A 19,273-nucleotide genomic window follows, 5' to 3' on the forward strand; every position below is an offset into this window, starting at 1 on the left:
CATCAATTCTATCACCTAAATCATTGACATACAACATACATAAAAAGCAGTCCCAACACTGATCTCTGTGGAACACCACTAGTCACCGGCAGCCAACCGGAAAAGGCTCCCTTTAGTCCCACTTTTTGCCTCCTGCCAATCGGCCAATGCTCTATCCATGCTAGTACCTTTCTTGTAATACAATCGGCTCTTATCTTTCTGAGTGGCCTCATATGCAGCACCTTGCCAAAGGCCTTTTGAAAATCCAAGTACACAAAATCCACCAATTCTCCTTTGTCTATTCTGTTTGTTATATCCTCAAAGAATTCCACAGAATTCGCACACAAGAGTTTCCCTTGAGGGAAACCATGCTGACTTTGGCCTATTTTATCATGTGCCTCCAAGTACTCTGAAACCACATCCTTAACTCTTAACATCTTCCCAATCACTGCGATCAGACTAAATGGTTTATAATTTACTTCCCTCTGCTTCCCTCCCTTCTTGAAGAGTGGAGTGACATTTGCAATTTTCCAATCCTCCAGAACCAAGGCAGAATCTGGCAATTCTTGAAAGATCATTTCTAATGCCTCCATAATCTCTTCAGCTACCACTTTCAGAACCTTCGGGTGCAGTCCATCTGGTCTAGTGACTTGTCTACCTTCACTCCTTTCAGCTTCCAAAGCACCGTCTCCCTAGTAATTGCAACTGCACTAACTTTTGTCCCAACACTCTTGAATTTCTGGCATACTGCTAAGTGTCTTCCACAGCAAAATACTGATCCAGTTCACTCGAAATAAATAATTGAATTAAATTTCTATAATTTAGAAAAGAAGAATGAGCATTTCCATAATGTAGTTGGTTAATGATTTGATTATTTATGAAATAGAAAGACAAACCCTTAATGTTTCATTGAAAACTGGATTTGTGGTATTGGATTTGATCTTGGTCTTGCGTTTGCTTTGACGAGATTTGTCTGGGAGGAGGTACATCTTCACATAGCTGGAGGTGAAATAAAAATAAGTTCTGAGAAACAATTAAGCTACTTGAAGTGAAGTTATCAAAAAGCACTGTACAATTCTACAAGTTTGTAAATAGTTATGAATAGAACTGGTCCTCAAATTAGAGAGACATGTAATGAGAAAACTTCAGGACTAGCATGTACCTGTTAGAGAGAGCAAGGCTGGCAGGATTAGGGATTCTGGTTTATAAAGGATATTGAGATTCTGGTCAGGAAAAAGACAGCACATTAAAGTATAGGAAGCAGGAATCAAGTGAATCTCTTCGAGAAGAATTGATGTAGGAACACACTTAAGAGGGAAATCAGAAGGAGAAAGAAAAAGAGAACATAGGATAGCTTTGGCAGATAAGATAAAGGAGGATAGTAAGAGATTCTTTAAGTAGATTAAGAGCAAAAGAGTAACTTTGGAGAGAATAGGGTCCATTAAGTATCAATATGATTGTCTATTTGTGGAGTTACAGGAGATGGGTGTGGTCTTCTCCACTGTATTTATCATGGAGAAAGGTTATAGAATTTAGGGAATTCAAGGATGAGAATTGTGCTGTATTGAAACATATCCCTTTGCAGAAGAGGTCTTAAAGCACAAAGGTGGATAAATGTCCAGGCTTGACCAAATCAGAGATATACCGCACAGAAACAGACTCTTTTGCCCAACTTGTCCATAGCAACTATGATGTCATCAGAGCTGACCATATTTGCCTTTAGCCCCAATCACTCAAAACCTTTTCTATCCATACAAGTGTCTGAATATCTTTGATATCATCATTAGCCATGGGTGAGGTACCAGAAGACTATAGGGTGGCTAATATTACTAATGTTATGCCTTTATTTAGGGCTGCAAGGACAAGCTAGGAACTATGGCTGCTGAGTCTAACATTAGTAGTTGGGAAGTTAACTGGGGAAGGGTGATGCTGAGGGACAGGATCTATCTGCATGGGACAAGGCAAGGACTGATGGAGAGTCAACATGGCTTTGAGCCTGGAATTTTCATCTCATGATTTGATTTTTTTTAAAAAGGGGAGACCCAAGAGGATTAAATGATGACAGGGCCATACAGCATGTCTATGTGGACTTTACCAAGGCTTTTGACAAAGCCCTGCATGCATGCGTGCAAGGAGTCAGAAGGTGGTACTGGAGGCACAAGAGTCTCAGCCTGAAATGTTGACTTTACATTTCCCTCCATTGATGCTGACTGACCTGCTGAGCTCCTCAATCATTTCTGTGTGTGTAGCTGTGGTAATAGGGGTCTGTTTTTCAGATTGGAGGCAGGTAACCAGTGTTGTGCTGCAGGATCAATGTCGAGCCCACTGTTGTTTGTCATCCAAATGAATGATTTAGTGGACAGTGAGGAAAGAATCGAGGATTACAAAAAGATCTGGATTGAGGAAGTGTGTCATGGAATGGCAGGGTGCTAGAGAGTGTTATAGAGCAGAGAAATATAGGAGTGTCGTGGCAGAGTTCCCTGAAAGTGGCAACAAGTGGACAGGTGGTGTTTGGCATGTTTACCTTCATCAGATGGGGCATTGAGCACAAGAGTTGAGACATCATGACAAGACACATTCGGAACGATTGTAAGCAGTTCTGGTTGCCTAGCTTTAGCACGGATGTCCTGAAGCTGGTAAGGTTCCAGAAAAGATCCAAAAAGATGTTACCAGGATTGGAGAGCCTAAGTCATAAACAGAGACTAGACAGGATGGGGCTTTTCTCCCCTGGAGGTTAGGAAGCAGAGGGGTGACTTTGTAGAGATTTTGTGGAGACTTTGTGGAACCTAAATTTAAAGGGGACCCGAGGGGCAACGATCTCCACCCTACACATTTGACAGGGTATATGGGATGAGTTGCCAAAGGAAATAGTACATGGGTAAGAAAAGATCTGAGGGATATGAGTCAAATCCACACACATGGGACTAGCTTAGTTTGGCACTTTGAGGAAAAAAAAATTGGACCAAAGGGCTTGTTTCTGTGCTGTAGAGTTAGACAGTTAAAACAATACTGAAGAGCTATTGTGATTTGGAACAGTTTGACCCAAATGCCTTGTGATATTTTTATTTTAATTTGAAAACCAAGCTATTTCTTCACATAAAAAGGATATTATTACTTACGGATCAGTTCTCTGCTTCTTCTCATCAGCAATAGCTAAATTGCGACATTCTTTCACAGAGATGCTTAATGCTCCACTTCGGTAGCTGTAATTGATTCCAAGGAGAATTTCCCCACTGATGTTTACATTGCCATAATCTCCAGTTTCACTGTAGACACTCATCATGCTATTTAAACTGGTCTGAAAGAAACAATTAGTGTCAACAGGTGATGTACTGAGGGGTTTTGAAGTTTAATTAGCATGTTACTTAACATTCAGACATGGCAAGAATGAGGTAGAACATCAGATGCATCTCATTATTATAAATGTAATATGAACCAATCATACACAACTCCTTTATAAGGATAGCCCTTGTTACGAGAAACTCAAAGAATCATACTATTGAATTGTTAATATATCTATCATATGATAAAGGCATGGTTATACAGGTTGCAAATCTTAAACACTTAAGAAAATGAGCAACCTTTTAATTTTTATGTAACTATGTATAAGAAAGTATCCACTACAATAGTTCATTATGATCTAGAGGTCAACAATGAAATTAACCGATAATGTTTTTGTTTACTGCGTACATAATACTGCATACTAATGCTTATTGCCTGTGAACTAGAACTACTACATTAAGCCCTTGGCTAAATTTTCAATGTATTTTCAAAGATAGTGCAGCTGAATTGTGGATATGATAGATAAACTTGCAGAAAAGTACCATTTTAATAACTAGGGTAATTCACAAAAAGGAAACAGTTGGCATGTTTTATTTGGAACAGATGGGTTAAACTACAAACACTTGAAGGAGACTAGTGTTGAGATTGCAGGGGCCCTGGCTGAAATATTTAAAATGTCGCTGTCTACAGGTGAGGTGCCGGAGGATTGGAGAGTGGCTCATGTTGTTCCGTTGTTTAAAAAAGGATCGAAAAGTAATTCGGGAACTTATAGGCCAGTAAGTTTAATGTCGGTAGTAGGTAAGTTATTGGAGGGAGTACTAAGAGACAGAATCTACAAGCATTTGGATAAACTGGGACTTATTAGGGAGAGTCAACATGGCTTTGTGCGTGGTAGGTCATGTTTGACCAATCTATTGGAGTTTTTCGAGGAGGTTACCAAGAAAGTGGATGAAGGGAAGGCAGTGGATATTGTCTACATGGACTTCAGTAAGGCCTTTGACAAGGTCCCGCATGGGAGGTTAGTTAGGAAAATTCAGTCGCTAGGTATACATGGAGAGGTGGTAAATTGGATTAGACATTGGCTCGATGGAAGAAGCCAGAGAGTGGGGGTAGAGAATTGCTTTTCTGAGTGGAGGCCTGTGACTAGTGGTGTGCCACAGGGATCAGTGCTGGGTCCATTGTTATATGTCATCTATATCAATGATCTGGATGATAATGTGGTAAATTGGATCAGCAAGTTTGCTGATGATACAAAGATTGGAGGTGTAGTAGACAGTGAGGAAGGTTTTCAGAGCCTGCAGAGGGACTTGGACCAGCTGGAAAAATGGGCTGAAAAATGGCAGATGGAGTTTAATACCGACAAGTGTGAGGTATTGCACGTTGGAAGGACAAACCAACGTAGAACATACAGGGTTAATGGTAAGGCACTGAGGAGTGCAGTGGAACAGAGGGATCTGGGAATACAGATACAAAATTCCCTAAAAGTGGCGTCACAGGTAGATAGGGTCGTAAAGAGAGCTTTTGGTACATTGGCCTTTATTAATCAAAGTATTGAGTATAAGAGCTGGAACGTTATGATGAGGTTGTATAAGGCATTGGTGAGGCCGCATCCGGAGTATTGTGTTCAGTTTTGGTCACCAAATTACAGGAAGGATATAAATAAGGTTGAAAGAGTGCAGAGAAGGTTTACAAGGATGTTGCCGGGACTTGAGAAACTCAGTTACAGAGAAAGGTTGAATAGTTTGGGACTTTATTCCCTGGAGCGTAGAAGAATGAGGGGAGATTTGATAGAGGTATATAAAATTATGATGGGTATAGATAGATTGAATGCAAGCAGGCTTTTTCCACTGAGGCAAGGGGAGAAAAAAACCAGAGGACATGGGTTTAGGGTGAGGGGGGAAAAGTTTAAAGGGAACATTGGGGGGGGCTTCTTCACACAGAGAGTGGTGGGAGTATGGAATGAGCTGCCAGACGTGGTGGTAAATGCGGGTTCTTTTCTAACATTTAAGAATAAATTGTACAGATACATGGATGGGAGGTGTATGGAGGGGTATGGTCCGAGTGCAGGTCAGTGGGACTAGGCAGAAAATGGTTTGGCACAGCCAAGAAGGGCCAAAAGGCCTGTTTCTGTGCTGCAGTTTTCTATGGTTTCTATCACTTAAAAATGATGCCACTAAATCATCCCTTGGTGCTTTGGAGTCGCTTGCTCCATTCCAGGAACATAATTAGTCTGTGGCACATGGGCCCTGTTGTTAGATTGTGGCTGGGGAGGGGGGCAGTGATGGTGGGGGTGTGTGGAATGGTTCGGAATGGATGGAAAGATAGTAAGCTCTGAAAGTGATCAAAGGGGATGTCAGAAATCATAGAAAAAGGATCAAGTTGGAAAGATAGATGCTGCATCTATTGTTTTAGATGTCCAATATCGGGAATGCTCCAAAATAACCATTAAGGTAGTGCACAATTTATCATTTTGATAAATGGAATTTTGTTGCAGTAAATTTACTGAATCAAAAAACACTATCCAGAATGGTTCATAACTGAAGTTATTAAACAAGTTCAAGTGGGTTTTAGGATTTCTTAAATAAACTTGGATTAACAGGTGTATGTTCAAATTAACTGCCTGAGTCCTCTTATATGGCCCAACTGATTTTTACTCCATTAATTTCTCCTATGGGCAGATGATCTATTAGTATACTGTAGGTATGACGATTATTTACCTTTCATACACATTGATGATTTCATTCGTAAAAAGCTTCAAACCATTTAGGAATTTAGAAGCACAAAGCATAGCTTTTGACTTTTGTGGTTGTCTAAAATTTATTGACATTTTTGGCCTTTCTCTCTGTTTGCAGGGTATTATTTTCTTGTCTAGACTTGAAAGCTTTACCACGATCATTCAAAATGATTTCATAAATGTTCAATTGCAGTATGAATATTTGTTTTTCTCCTCACTTGCAAGGCTCCCATCTAATGTCTAGTATCAAGAACTATTTGAATAAGTTAACATAAAACAAACTCAATCTTCTGATTTAGAGGTTAATTTTGAGCTCTCTTTTAGACCTGAAAGTTATCAACATGCAAACGAAGTGATGAAGAAATTAGTTATTTGATTCAGCTTTGTGCTCACTGTTGCTTTCATATTGGGTCTGTCCTACATTTGGGGTGTAGGAAGGCTGTACAAAGAAATGAAAAGATAAACACTTCCTCTTAAGGAAGAAAATTATTTGCCTCCTGGGTTGGAAAGATAATAACAAAGGGAAACGAAGTAGTTAGCATGTAATTCCAATCACAATTGGAATTCTATAATGAATAGCAAATTCAATATTTATCTTGATAAAATAGAAGCTAACTTGTTTGAAGTAGCATTTTACTATGCCAACAGTTCATAATGGTATCAGTCCATAGGCTTATAAAGATTAATTCCTCCACTTCAAAGAAAATTAGTTGTCAGCTAACCTAACAAGGTTTGGTCTAACATCAAAGTTTAGCAGTCAAAGAACATCAAAGTTGCTCTACTCTGCTCAAGGAAAATAATATTTTAAATGCATACACTTTCACAAAATTATTAATTGGTACAAAAAGATATGATTTAATATTGACCCATTTATTCTTGACTGAAAACTGTTAAGTGATTCAATGAGATAAATAATTATTAGCAAAACTGTGCTATCATATCATTTATTATAGACTGTTTAGCCTTTGGCTATCTTTCATGGAAAATTTAGGGCTGTCCTAATCTTTAAAATAACGCAAATAGTCAAACAAATGGAACCTTTAATTGCTGTACAGCTCTAAAAAAAATGACAAACAGTATCTGACATTTAAAGAATGAACTGTTTTGGTTCATAGGTGATAGGAGCATTTAAACTTTTCTACCCGTAAATGTTATGCCTTGGATGTAAATATTTTGAAAGATTGTATTTCCTGAAAAGTAAGTCATTATGTTTAGAGGTATAATTGTAAAAGAAAATGGTAAGAAACAGATGGCCCAGTAAATCTGAAAGCAAAGCAACTTACGGTGTCTGCATCGTGATCAGGTACATTAAGGAATGTCCACTTCTTGTCAGAGCTCGACTGGGAAAGCATTACAGCACGTGGCAATAATTGAAGAAAAATACAAAGACATTGCAGAGTGATAGTAAGCAAACAGCATGGCAGTAAAAGGAAGGCCTCCACTGAAAGTGGATTTGCATAAGGACAAGATTTTCAACATTAATACATTTGAAAAGTTATTTGGAATAAAAGGAATTCAGTCACATTTCAAAGGTGCAGTTTCTTGTGAAAAGGAAAGGTTTTCTAAAGCAGTATATTAAAGATGCTAACATGACATCTAAAATGAAATCAAAATGAGCCCATCTTTCTTCTCTTTAAATGTATTCTCAATAACCCGTTAATACTTAACCAATTTACAGTGTAAATTAAGAGTTAAATTTAAGGTGGCAAAGCACTAGTAACACAACCAAGGGAGAAGAGTTTTGTTAATCATTGATAAAGATTTGTTTTGATAATCATTAGCACATTCTGTAGTGGTCACTTGGTTTCTCAGTTTCCTTCTACCAAAAAATACAGACTATGAAATTTTTGATAATTGTTTTAATCTTTTAGCACATGTATATTTATTTAAAACATCCCTTTTTATAAACTATCTTTGATGCTGTTTGGGTTTGTTGTACTCCATTCACTAACATGATCTATATCCAGAGCAGTGATGTAATTCAGCTCATTATTTTTTCATTACATAGTTATGATTGTGTGTAGATTAGAAATCTATGTTTAGAAGACATCGGTACAGTCTGTTTATTTACAAACAGTTTTGTGCTGAATGAGAATTGCTTTGGAACTGATCATATACATGGTGCACTGTCTTAACACTCTCTTTACCATCTGAGCTGTTAGTACATCTGAACCATGTTCTAGGACATTAATGGGCACTACGTAAATCAATAGAGTGATCAACCTACCATGACAATAACTTTATCATTATTAAAGATTAACACAGTAATCTACTGTGAATAGTAAGATTCAATTGATATCACAGACATTAATTTCAAACTTACTACAGAAAACCCACTTCCCAGACTGGTTCTCTCACTGTTTGGGCGATACATAGAGACCAAATCATCAATGTCTTCTTCATCAAATTCATCTTCGTCAAGGTAATCCTGTAAGTCATGTCATATAGTGAATATAGGAAAACTGCTTTTGATATGAGTTTCTGTTTGCAATAAGGTGATATGGATTTAAGTTTGTTAGTTAATATTATATGAGAGCAGGGCCAAAAAATATGACAATCCATTTTAGATTTTCCCATTTAAGATGGTACATTTATCTCCCCTGACACAGCCCAATGCAAAATCCCGGTAAGAGTAATCAGTGCGCTGATGTTAGGTAACCAGAAGCTGGAGCCACTATAGGTATCATTGTGCCAGAAATAATAGTCAAAGCTAAGAATACAGTATTATTTTGCTATTTTCTTTTCAGTGAAAACTCAGATCTTCATTTGTTAAATAACCAGAAGTTACTTAAGGTAACCTACAAGAAATTCCATTCTTGGTAATAATTAGTTAGTATGGAAAATCATTGACTTTAACCAATATCTATGGAGTTCGATGTTGAAATAGTAAATGTAATAATTTTAGCTGGCGCTCAGTGATCTAAGCAGTCTTAACGTTTAAGTGAGTGCTAATGTTTGCATTGAGTCACATATATAACCAATCCTTATTAAACTGTTGTATTGATTTTAACAGTGGTTGGTAATGTTTTTCACGTTCATGAGATGAGAGTTTAAGAACATTAAAGAAAATTGTAGCTTACTCAGCATAAACAAGAGGCTAAATGGGCCTCAGGTGTTCTAACAGACAGCAAGGAGAACAATTTTCCTAACTCTGATCTGATCATTAGCTGGATGCCTGGATAGTTCAGGTGCATCCTTAAGATGGCTGACCACATCACATAATTAACTGCCCATGGTGAATTCAAGCTAAATCTCTGCTCTTTGATGCAGGCTTATGAAGGTGTCAAGGTAACTCATAAATTCTAATGAGTAAGAGAACATTTAAAAGTACACGACAAATAAATGTGAGTAGCACGTGAACACACCTTCGTTTTAGGGAAATGCATCTTCAAATTCTGAATCTAGTTCCACCACTTGTATTGCATGCATGGTGGTGTCATAATAGAAAAATACTACAACAGTGTTATAATCATTACTGTATTGTTGTAGCATAAGATTTCAAAGTGTTTGTACAATTGAAACCCACTTCCAGAACCAATATTCTGCCAAACAGATCTACGCTATGAGATTCAGCCATGTACAGGTGATTTACTTTGGGAACCCAAGTCACATTCTCTCATAATGTATAAAGTTCAAAATATCAAGGTACACTAACTTGGTATCTTTATAATTAGAAGGAACAAAAATCATCAAAAATTATTCAAGTGGACAAAAGCAGCACTACTGTCAAAGAATTAGCAGGAGAAACTTATCATTGTACAAAAATGTATTCATTTCTACTATTAGCTGTTCAATTCATTTTAAAAAGTTGTGAGTATGATGAGGTATTTGGTTACTCCAGATAGAAAATTATACTAGTATGTAAAGAAGTTTTACATTTTAATTGAAACTGGTTTTTGGATGATGATAGGATATCAAGGGAATTAAAATTGTGCATCCCAGAAGTTACAACTCATGATATTCCCAGGTGACACTGTTTTTAGTTCCATGGTTTCTAAATTAAGATTTTTTGGAAGTCAATTATTTTATTCTATAGAAAAACTATCTTGCAGTAATCATGTTATAAGACATTTGTATATGAATGAGTAATCTGTTCAACTGACCGTGGCTTCATTGAGACCTCTAGGGACAGATTTACATCTGAGGCTGACTGAGTCTTCAATCCCTGATGCACAGGATCCACTCAAGTCCAACTCAGATCTGCTTCGATCTGTACCAACGCAATCATAATATTAATAGATAAATCATGATTGTCCTGATTGTCAATTCCCTTCCCCCCTCACAGTCTTACACAGTTATACCAAAAAAGCACTCATATCTGACAGTATTCACTTTATGCAGAATCTGTAAGTCAGCACAGATATACATGTTGATAATTTTACATACATGTTTCTCAGGATGTCTGCACCAAATCATTGTGGCTCTGCAGATGAGTTAAGTTGCATGTTTTTGCAATTACTTTGGCCAGACTAGAAATGCTGTTTTAAAAGTTTTTCTATGTATGTGTGTTCTAAATTGGATCAACTGGCATTTGGATGAAGTTAGGTCTTCAGTCTTTCCCAGGCCATGGCTAGGTTGATCATGTTGCAAGACTATTCTCAAGTAAAGGAAATACTTGTGGTAAGTATGTGATTACTGTCAAACTTCCAACTATTCTTGCATTTCTCCCAAAGTCCTGTCTGTATCACTTGTGAAACTGGAGTTCATTTTCTGAATATACACTAATAGAGTAGTATTTTGCTTAATGATAAGTTTAAATACACCACTTGTAATTCTCTAATCATTAACATGTGGGCTTGAGTGGTTAGGGCTATTTTTAGTGACACAGGCTGGAAGTCAACTGTTCCAAGTCATGTGGGAGTTGGTTGAATAGAATAATTTATTCCGGCTGGAGGTCTGTGACCAGTAGTGTTCTGCAGAGATCCATACTGGGACCTCTGCTGTGTATGTTTTATATAAATGATCTGGATGAAAACATAGATGGGTGGAGTTAGTAAATCTGCAAATAATATAAAAATTGGTGGTGGTGTGGCAGATAGCGCAGGACTGGAAAACAAATATAGATCAATTGTAGATATGGGTGGAAAGATAGCGATGAAGTTTAACCCAACCAAGCGTGAAGGGTTGAACTTTGAGAGACAACATGTAAAGAGACAGTACACTGTTAATGGCGAGAGCCTTAACAGGATTGATGTGCAGAGGGATCTTGGGGACCATGTCATGTCTTCCTGAAAGTGTTTACACAGGTTGATAGAGTGGTAAAGATGACATATAGCATGCTTGCTTTCATTAGTCAAGGAATTGAGTTCAAGAGTCAGGAGGTTAGGTTGCAGTTTTATAAAATTTTAGTTAGGCTGGATCTGGAGTATTTCATTCAGTTAAGGAGTGGAAATTTCATTGAAAAACTGAAAATTTCGTTAATTTATTTCAGCTATTTTCAGCTTGGGGTCCCACACCATCAGGTTCAGGAACAGTTTTAACCCCTCAACCATCAGCCTCTTGATCGAGTGGGGATATTTTTACCCACCCTGACACTAAACTGATTTCACACCCATGGACTCACTTTTAAGGACTCTGCAACTCGTGTTCGCGATATATATTACTTATTTATCTATCATTATTTTTCTCTTTTTTTCAGATTTTTATTTTGTTGTCTTTGCACATTGATTATTTTTCTGTCTTTGCCATGTGCAGTTTTTCATTGATTCTATTGTGCTTCTTTGCACCTACTGCAAATGTCCACAAGAATATGAATTAACTTTGAACTTTGAATCACTTAGAATCTCAGCCTTCAACTTGACCTATACAAACATCAGTTAAGAATCATGACATAGTTATTGCACAAACCTGATGAAATTGAATATTTTGAAATTGCTATTGTAGGCAGAGTGTGCATTCCCTTGGACAGGCCCTCAGTCACACTGTTACTCATTGATAGAGTGTCAATATTTTCTGTAGATCTTGCCTGGAATCAAAGTATAACATAAATTACAGCAAAATTATTTTGTTGGAAAAACTTTTCGATAAAAATGTTTTGTTTAAACTCTTTTATAAGACACAATGATAGATAGTGCTTAACAGATGAGAAGTGTGTTTTTTAAACTTTAAAACATGTTTTCAACATATATGGAATTCTGTGGAATATGCATCACAAATGGAGTACTCAGTTCCCAAACTTAGCAAAGATTTCTGTATTCAGACAATTTTACCATTTAAATCCTTCTGACCTGCTGTAGAAGTAACATGGGCAGATATTCATATTGGTCATTGTGTGAGGTAACAGTCCCTTGGACAGCTGGAATATCCAAAGTGGGAGGAGGTGAGAAAAACAGTTCAAATTGATTGCTGTCATCTGTCTATTAAATATTTTCACTTACTTTGCTTTAAAATTTGTAATATTGTTTTTCTCAATTCACAATCGTAAGAATTTCAACGCAAAGTAGAAGAGTCAGTTTCTTTCATCCCCTTTTCATGACCTAATCCAGACATCTCATCTTTTTCTACACAAGCCCCATTCTTCCATTTCACTCTTGAATCAGCAAGTAAATTGATATGTTCCAAATCAGCAGCAAATACATGTGCTTAAATCTAAACAGTAAAATGTTATTTTTTGAGAGGCAAGGGATGTTTGTATAGATAATATATTTTTTCCTCAAATGCAAGACTTCCAAAAACATTAATTATCTTCCACCAAGAAGTAGGTTAAAACAACATTGCATTTACTGCTTACCTGGCAAATATCTAATTAAAATCTGATATCAAAGCATTGATTTCACAGTTATACATAATATACACTGATGCAGGAACAGTAGTAACATCCATCAAGCTTATGAAAACTCCAATAAAGAATTAATCTGAATGCTTAACAAGACTGGATTTAATTTTCTTTTATTATATTCTCAATGTGAAGTTTTGGAACAAAGGTGTTCAATTTACCTTCTTGCCATAATCTGATACAAGGCTTCGTTTACTGGATGCTGGTGAGACTTGTGGTACTGGTGTAGCCATCCTGCAGTGATTAACAAACAGAAATAACTATCAGCGACTACTTGAATTGTGCTGGCCTCCATTGTAAATGAAGTAGCCAAAAGACAGCTTGGCAACGACTACAAGCCAAGCTCTAACTTTCACAACTTTTTACTTTTCAGGAAGGATTTTTAGAGAATTTGGCTTGCTGTGCAGTGAAATGGCACACTTTCTATACTTGTGACATGCACCAAATACAATCCTGGTGGCTGGAGCTATACGCCAGGATTTCGGTACAATTTGCCTGCCACAGAGTCTGCCTGATATTTAATATGAAAACTGCTGATCATACAGGTCTACATGTACGCTGTTGTTCTGGCATTCTCTATCAACCTGCTGCTCCAAGTGTTTTGTAAACAAGGTTTAATGCTGCCTGTCCAGCTTCTAAATACAAATGATAAATAAAGGTTATTCAGTCTGTGTAACCTCCCATAGAAACCTAGGGTGTTCTCTCCAGATAATCCAGTTCATTTTTAAATAAGCTCAGAATTTTTTACTCTGTTCACTGCCCAGACAATTATTCCAGGTACTAAATTATTTTACATGTATAAGTGCTTCCTTGAATTTGTCTCAAATGCAATACACTTGTACTATTTTAGCCTCCCACCCTGCATTGGTGGTTTAACTTGGGACTCAACTAGCATTTTCCATAGTATCTGAAATACCACAGTATACACTTGCACTTTCCTGGAACCTGTTTGGCATCACTGGAAAATTATCAGGACTGTAAACTGCATCCCTACTCTTACGAAGCATAGAAACATAGAAAATCTGCAACACATTACAGGCCTGTCGGCTCACAGTGTTGTGCCAACCATATAACCTACACTAGAAGCTGCCTAGAATTTCCTTACCGCATAGCCCTCTATTTTTCTAAGCTCCATGTACCTATCTGAGAGTCTCTTAAAAGACTCTATGGTATCCACCTCTACCACCTTTGATGGTAGTGCATTCCACGCACCCACCACTCTCCGTGTGAAAAACTTACCTCTGACATCCCCCTTGCACCTACTTCGAAGCACCTTAAAACTATGCCCCCTCATGTTAGCCATTTCAGCCCTGGGAAAAAGCCTCTGGTTAACCCATCAATGCCTCTCATCATCTTATACACCTCTATCAGGTCACCTCTCATCCTCTGTTGCTCCAAGGAGAAAAGGCCAAGTTCAATCAATCTATTCTCATAAGGCATGCCCTCCAATCCAAGCAACATCCTTGTAAATCTCCTCTGCACTCTCTCTATAGTATAGAAACATAGAAAATAGGTGCAGGAGTAGGCCATTCGGCCCTTTGAGCCTGCACCGCCATTTATTATGATCATGGCTGATCATCCAGCTCAGAACCCTGCACCAGCCTTCCCTCCATACCCACTGATCCCCGTAGCCACAAGGGCCATATCTAACTCCCTCTTAAATATAGCCAATGAACTGGCCTCAACTGTTTCCTGTGGCAGAGAATTCCACAGATTCACCACTCTCTGTGTGAAGAAGTTTTTCCTAATCTCGGTCCTAAAAGGCTTCCCCTTTATCCTCAAACTGTGACCCCTCGTTCTGGACTTCCCCAACATCGGGAACAATCTTCCTGCATCCAGCCTGTCCAATCCCTTTAGGATTTTATACGTTTCAATCAGATCCCCCCTCAATCTTCTAAATTCCAACGAGTACAAGCCCAGTTCATCCAGTCTTTCTTCATATGAAAGTCCTGCCATCCCAGGAATCAATCTGGTGAACCTTCTTTGTACTCCCTCTATGGCAAGGATGTCTTTCCTCAGATTAGGGGACCAAAACTGCACACAATACTCCAGGTGTGGTCTCACCAAGGCCTTGTACAACTGCAGTAGTACCTCCCTGCTCCTGTACTCGAATCCTCTTCCTATAAATGCCAGCATACCATTTGCCTTTTTCACCGCCTGCTGTACCTGCATGCCCACTTTCAATGACTGGTGTATAATGACAACCAGGTCTCGTTGCACCTCCCCTTTTCCTAATCGGCCACCATTCAGAGAATAATCTGTTTTCCTATTTTTGCCACCAAAGTGGATAACTTCACATTTATCCACATTAAATTGCATCTGCCATGAATTTGCCCACTCACCCAACCTATCCAAGTCACCCTGCATCCTCTTAGCATCCTCCTCACAGCTAACACTGCCGCCCAGCTTCGTGTCATCCACAAACTTGGAGATGCTGCATTTAATTCCCTCATCCAAGTCATTAATATATATTGTAAACAACTGGGGTCCCAGCACTGAGCCTTGCGGTACCCCACTAGTCACTGCCTGCCATTCTGAAAAGGTATCCACATCCTTCCTGTAGTGAGGCGACCAGAACTGAACACAGTACTCCAAGTGGGGTCTAGCCTCTTGGCTCTTGAACTCAATCCCATAGTTGATGAAGGCCAACACTTTCCTTTCCATTCTAAACAACACTGTCAACCTGCACAGCAGCTTTGAGTGTCCTATGGACTTGGACCCCAAGATCTTACTGATCCTCCACACTGCCAAGAATCTTACTATTAATATTATATTCTGTCTACAAATTTGTCCTACTAAAATGAACCACTTCACACTTATCTGGATTGAACTCCAACTGCCACTTCTCAGCCCAGGTCTCACTGAAACCTCAGACAACGCTCCAGACCCTCCATAACACCCCCAACTTTTGTGTCATCAGCAAACTTACTAACCCACCCTTCTACTTCCTCATCCCAGTCAATTATAAAAATCCCAAAGAGCATCACTGGTCACTGTCCTCCATGCAGAATACAAACCATCCACAACCACTCTTTGTCTTCTGTGGTCAAGCCAATTCTAGATCCACAAAGCAAGGTCTCCTTGGATCCCATGCCCCTTTACTTTCTGAATGAGCCTTGCATGGGGAACCTTATCAAATGCCTTACTGAAATCCATATACACTACATCAACTGCTCTACCTTCACCAATGCTCAGGTTCTGCACTTATGAGCATCTTCATGCTGAATCCCTGAATAATGTTCTGAGAGACCATGAAGCAAATGATACAAGTATTATTTATTTCATCAACACGTCTATTTAAATACCCCCAAGTCAAGTTTATAGCTTTCACCCAGTACAGAAATATCCTCATCCAAAGTAATGTCAATCAGTACCTTGCCCCTCAACTGTTCTGCATTCTTTGGCACAACTTAATACCAATTCTTTCTTTTCATTGCCTTCAATTAGTTCTAGTTTTACTCATTTATTTACATATCACCTATTATTAGGGAATCAGAATCAGGTTTATTATCACTGACATATGTTTTGAAATTTTGCTGGCAATGGAAAGGAAGAATTGTGCCAAAGACTGCAGAATGTTTGAGGGACAAGGTAATAATTAACATTACTTTAGTTGGGGATATTCCTGTACTGGTTGAAAGCTATAAACTTGACTAGAATGTTTTTATATAGTTGTGGAGAAGATCAGAGAGAAACTGATCATTTTTTTCTTAAAGCTCTCTTTCAAAAACCTGAACAAAGATTTTAAGTGTGGAGGGCTCATAGGCAAGAGAGATGAACATTTAAAAAAAATATAATTTGAAGTAAAATGTCAGTGAAGAAGTGCTGCAGTGTCCAAATGGTACCAGGAGGAAGTTATGTGGTCACAGGCTGGCCAGAAATAAGGGAGGAGGAGGTGACTCTTACAGCTCAAGTGACCCTAGAGAAAGGGGAGAGGATCTGGAGGTTGTTTCTAATCTCAAGTGAAGGGGGGAGATTAGCAGAAACTGGAGAGATACTAGTTTTATTAGTTTAAGCTAAGAATCAACTTTTTGCCTTGCCTTAGGTCAATCCCAGCCTCCATGCAAATTCCACACAATCAGCACTATTCACCATGTGATCATGTGGGCTTCCTCCTATGTCCCAAAGGTGTGTATTTTTAGATTAAATGGCTACCCTAATTTGCCTCGGGTCTATATGCCTCCTGGTAGGACATCAGACGTGTTGATGAGAATGTGGGGAGAATAGAATACAATTAGCATGGGCTTGTTATAACATGGATGCCTAATGGTTGGCACAAACTTGGTGAGCAGGAGGGATCTTCTCTGTGACTGTTATAATGTTACTTAATTATTAAGTTCACCAACACAAAGAAAATTAATACATCATAATGAAAATAAAACCAATTTTTTATTCCGTTCTGGTTTGGCCTTTTTTGTTGAGAAGATGACTTTAATGTATTCCTCTGCTTGTTAAGGCAAAGGAACATTGTGCCTTTTCAAAAATACAAAATCATGCATTCAAATAGAAAATTTCAATATTTATAATCAAACGTTTATTAATTCTAAGTTTGCAATCAGGAATTCTGTTTTATTATTGACAATTAGTCATTTTATTTAGTAAACAACAGGAATTCTGCAGATGCTGGAAATTCAAGCAACATACATCAAAGTTGCTGGTGAACGCAGCAGGCCAAGCAGCATCTATAGGAAGAGGCGCAGTCGACGTTTCAGGCCGAGACCCTTCGTCAGGACTAACTGAAGGAAGAGTGAGTAAGGGATTTGAAAGCTGGAGGGGGAGGGGGAGATGCAAAATGATAGGAGAAGACAGGAGGGGGAGGGATAGAGCCGAGAACTGGACAGGTGATAGGCAAAAGGGGATATGAGAGGATCATGGGACAGGAGGCCTAGGGAGAAAGACGGGGGGGGGTGACCCAGAGGATGGGCAAGAGGTATATTCAGAGGGACAGAGGGAGAAAAAGGAGAGTGAGAGAAAGAATGTGTGCATAAAAAGGAGTAACAGCTGGGGTACGAGGGGGAGGTGGGGCCTAGCGGAAGTTAGAGAAGTCAATGTTCATGCCATCAGGTTGGAGGCTACCCAGACGGAATATAAGGTGTTGTTCCTCCAACCTGAGTGTGGCTTCATCTCTACAGTAGAGGAGGCCGTGGATAGACATGTCAGAATGGGAATGGGATGTGGAATTAAAATGTGTTGCCACTGGGAGATCCTGCTTTCTCTGGCGGACAGAGCGTAGATGTTCAGCAAAGCGGTCTCCCAGTCTGCGTCGGGTCTCACCAATATATAAAAGGCCACATCGGGAGCACCGGACGCAGTATATCACCCCAGTCGACTCACAGGTGAAGTGATGCCTCACCTGGAAGGACTGTTTGGGGCCCTGAATGGTGGTAAGGGAGGAAGTGTAAGGGCATGTGTAGCACTTGTTCCGCTTACACGGATAAGTGCCAGGAGGGAGATCAGTGGGGAGGGATGGGGGGGACGAATGGACAAGGGAGTTGTGTAGGGAGCGATCCCTGCGGAATGCAGAGAGAGGGGGGGAGGGAAAGATGTGCTTAGTGGTGGGATCCCGTTGGAGGTGGCGGAAGTTGCTGAACATCTACGCTCTGTCCGCCAGAGAAAGCAGGATCTCCCAGTGGCCACACATTTTAATTCCACATCCCATTCCCATTCTGACATGTCTATCCACGGCCTCCTCTACTGTAGAGATGAAGCCACACTCAGGTTGGAGGAACAACACCTTATATTCCGTCTGGGTAGCCTCCAACCTGATGGCATGAACATTGACTTCTCTAACTTCCGCTAGGCCCCACCTCCCCCTCGTACCCCAGCTGTTACTCCTTTTTATGCACACATTCTTTCTCTCACTCTCCTTTTTCTCCCTCTGTCCCTCTGAATATACCTCTTGCCCATCCTCTGGGTCACCCCCCCCCCCCGTCTTTCTCCCTAGGCCTCCTGTCCCATGATCCTCTCGTATCCCCTTTTGCCTATCACCTGTCCAGCTCTCGGCTCTATCCCTCCCCCTCCTGTCTTCTCCTATCATTTTGCATCTCCCCCTCCCCCTCCAGCTTTCAAATCCCTTACTCACTCTTCCTTCAGTTAGTCCTGACGAAGGGTCTTGGCCTGAAACGTCGACTGTACCTCTTCCTATAGATGCTGCTTGGCCTGCTGCATTCACCAGCAACTTTGATGTATGTTGCATTTTATTTAGTACTGGTTTCCATCTGGTGAACTCCTAATTAGAGATAGATCATATTAAGTGACTCTACAAGGATGTTAATTTCTAACAGTTCTAAGGAATAACTTCCACTCCTTAAACAGACCAATTTGCACCATCAGTGATTGCATGGGCATCAATTAAAAATGATATATCCTGAAGAATCAAAGTTACTAACTTCAATATTCACTCCACCAACAGTATCTGTACAACACATGGAAATGCAATTACAGACATGGAGTGAAAGGAAAAATCTCTTAAGACTATTCTGTTGAAGACAATAAACAAGTCC

General features: G+C 39.3%; 1 protein-coding gene across 2 annotated transcripts in view; it reads right to left on the bottom strand.

The window, feature by feature from the left end:
* sytl5 (synaptotagmin-like 5) overlaps positions 1–19,273 on the bottom strand; it is a 200,149-nt gene that overhangs the window by 18,835 nt on the left and 162,041 nt on the right. For both annotated transcript variants that reach the window (XM_063050826.1, XM_063050827.1), the window contains exons 7-12: positions 12,932–13,004; positions 11,843–11,960; positions 10,099–10,205; positions 8,319–8,423; positions 3,099–3,277; positions 876–978 (exon numbers count right to left, since the gene is read on the bottom strand). In XM_063050826.1, coding sequence (XP_062906896.1) covers positions 876–978; positions 3,099–3,277; positions 8,319–8,423; positions 10,099–10,205; positions 11,843–11,960; positions 12,932–13,004 — 685 coding nt within the window. The remainder of the gene's footprint in view (positions 1–875; positions 979–3,098; positions 3,278–8,318; positions 8,424–10,098; positions 10,206–11,842; positions 11,961–12,931; positions 13,005–19,273) is intronic.

Source organism: Mobula hypostoma, chromosome 6 (genome assembly GCF_963921235.1).
Source record: "Mobula hypostoma chromosome 6, sMobHyp1.1, whole genome shotgun sequence".
Lineage (NCBI taxonomy): Eukaryota > Metazoa > Chordata > Chondrichthyes > Myliobatiformes > Myliobatidae > Mobula > Mobula hypostoma.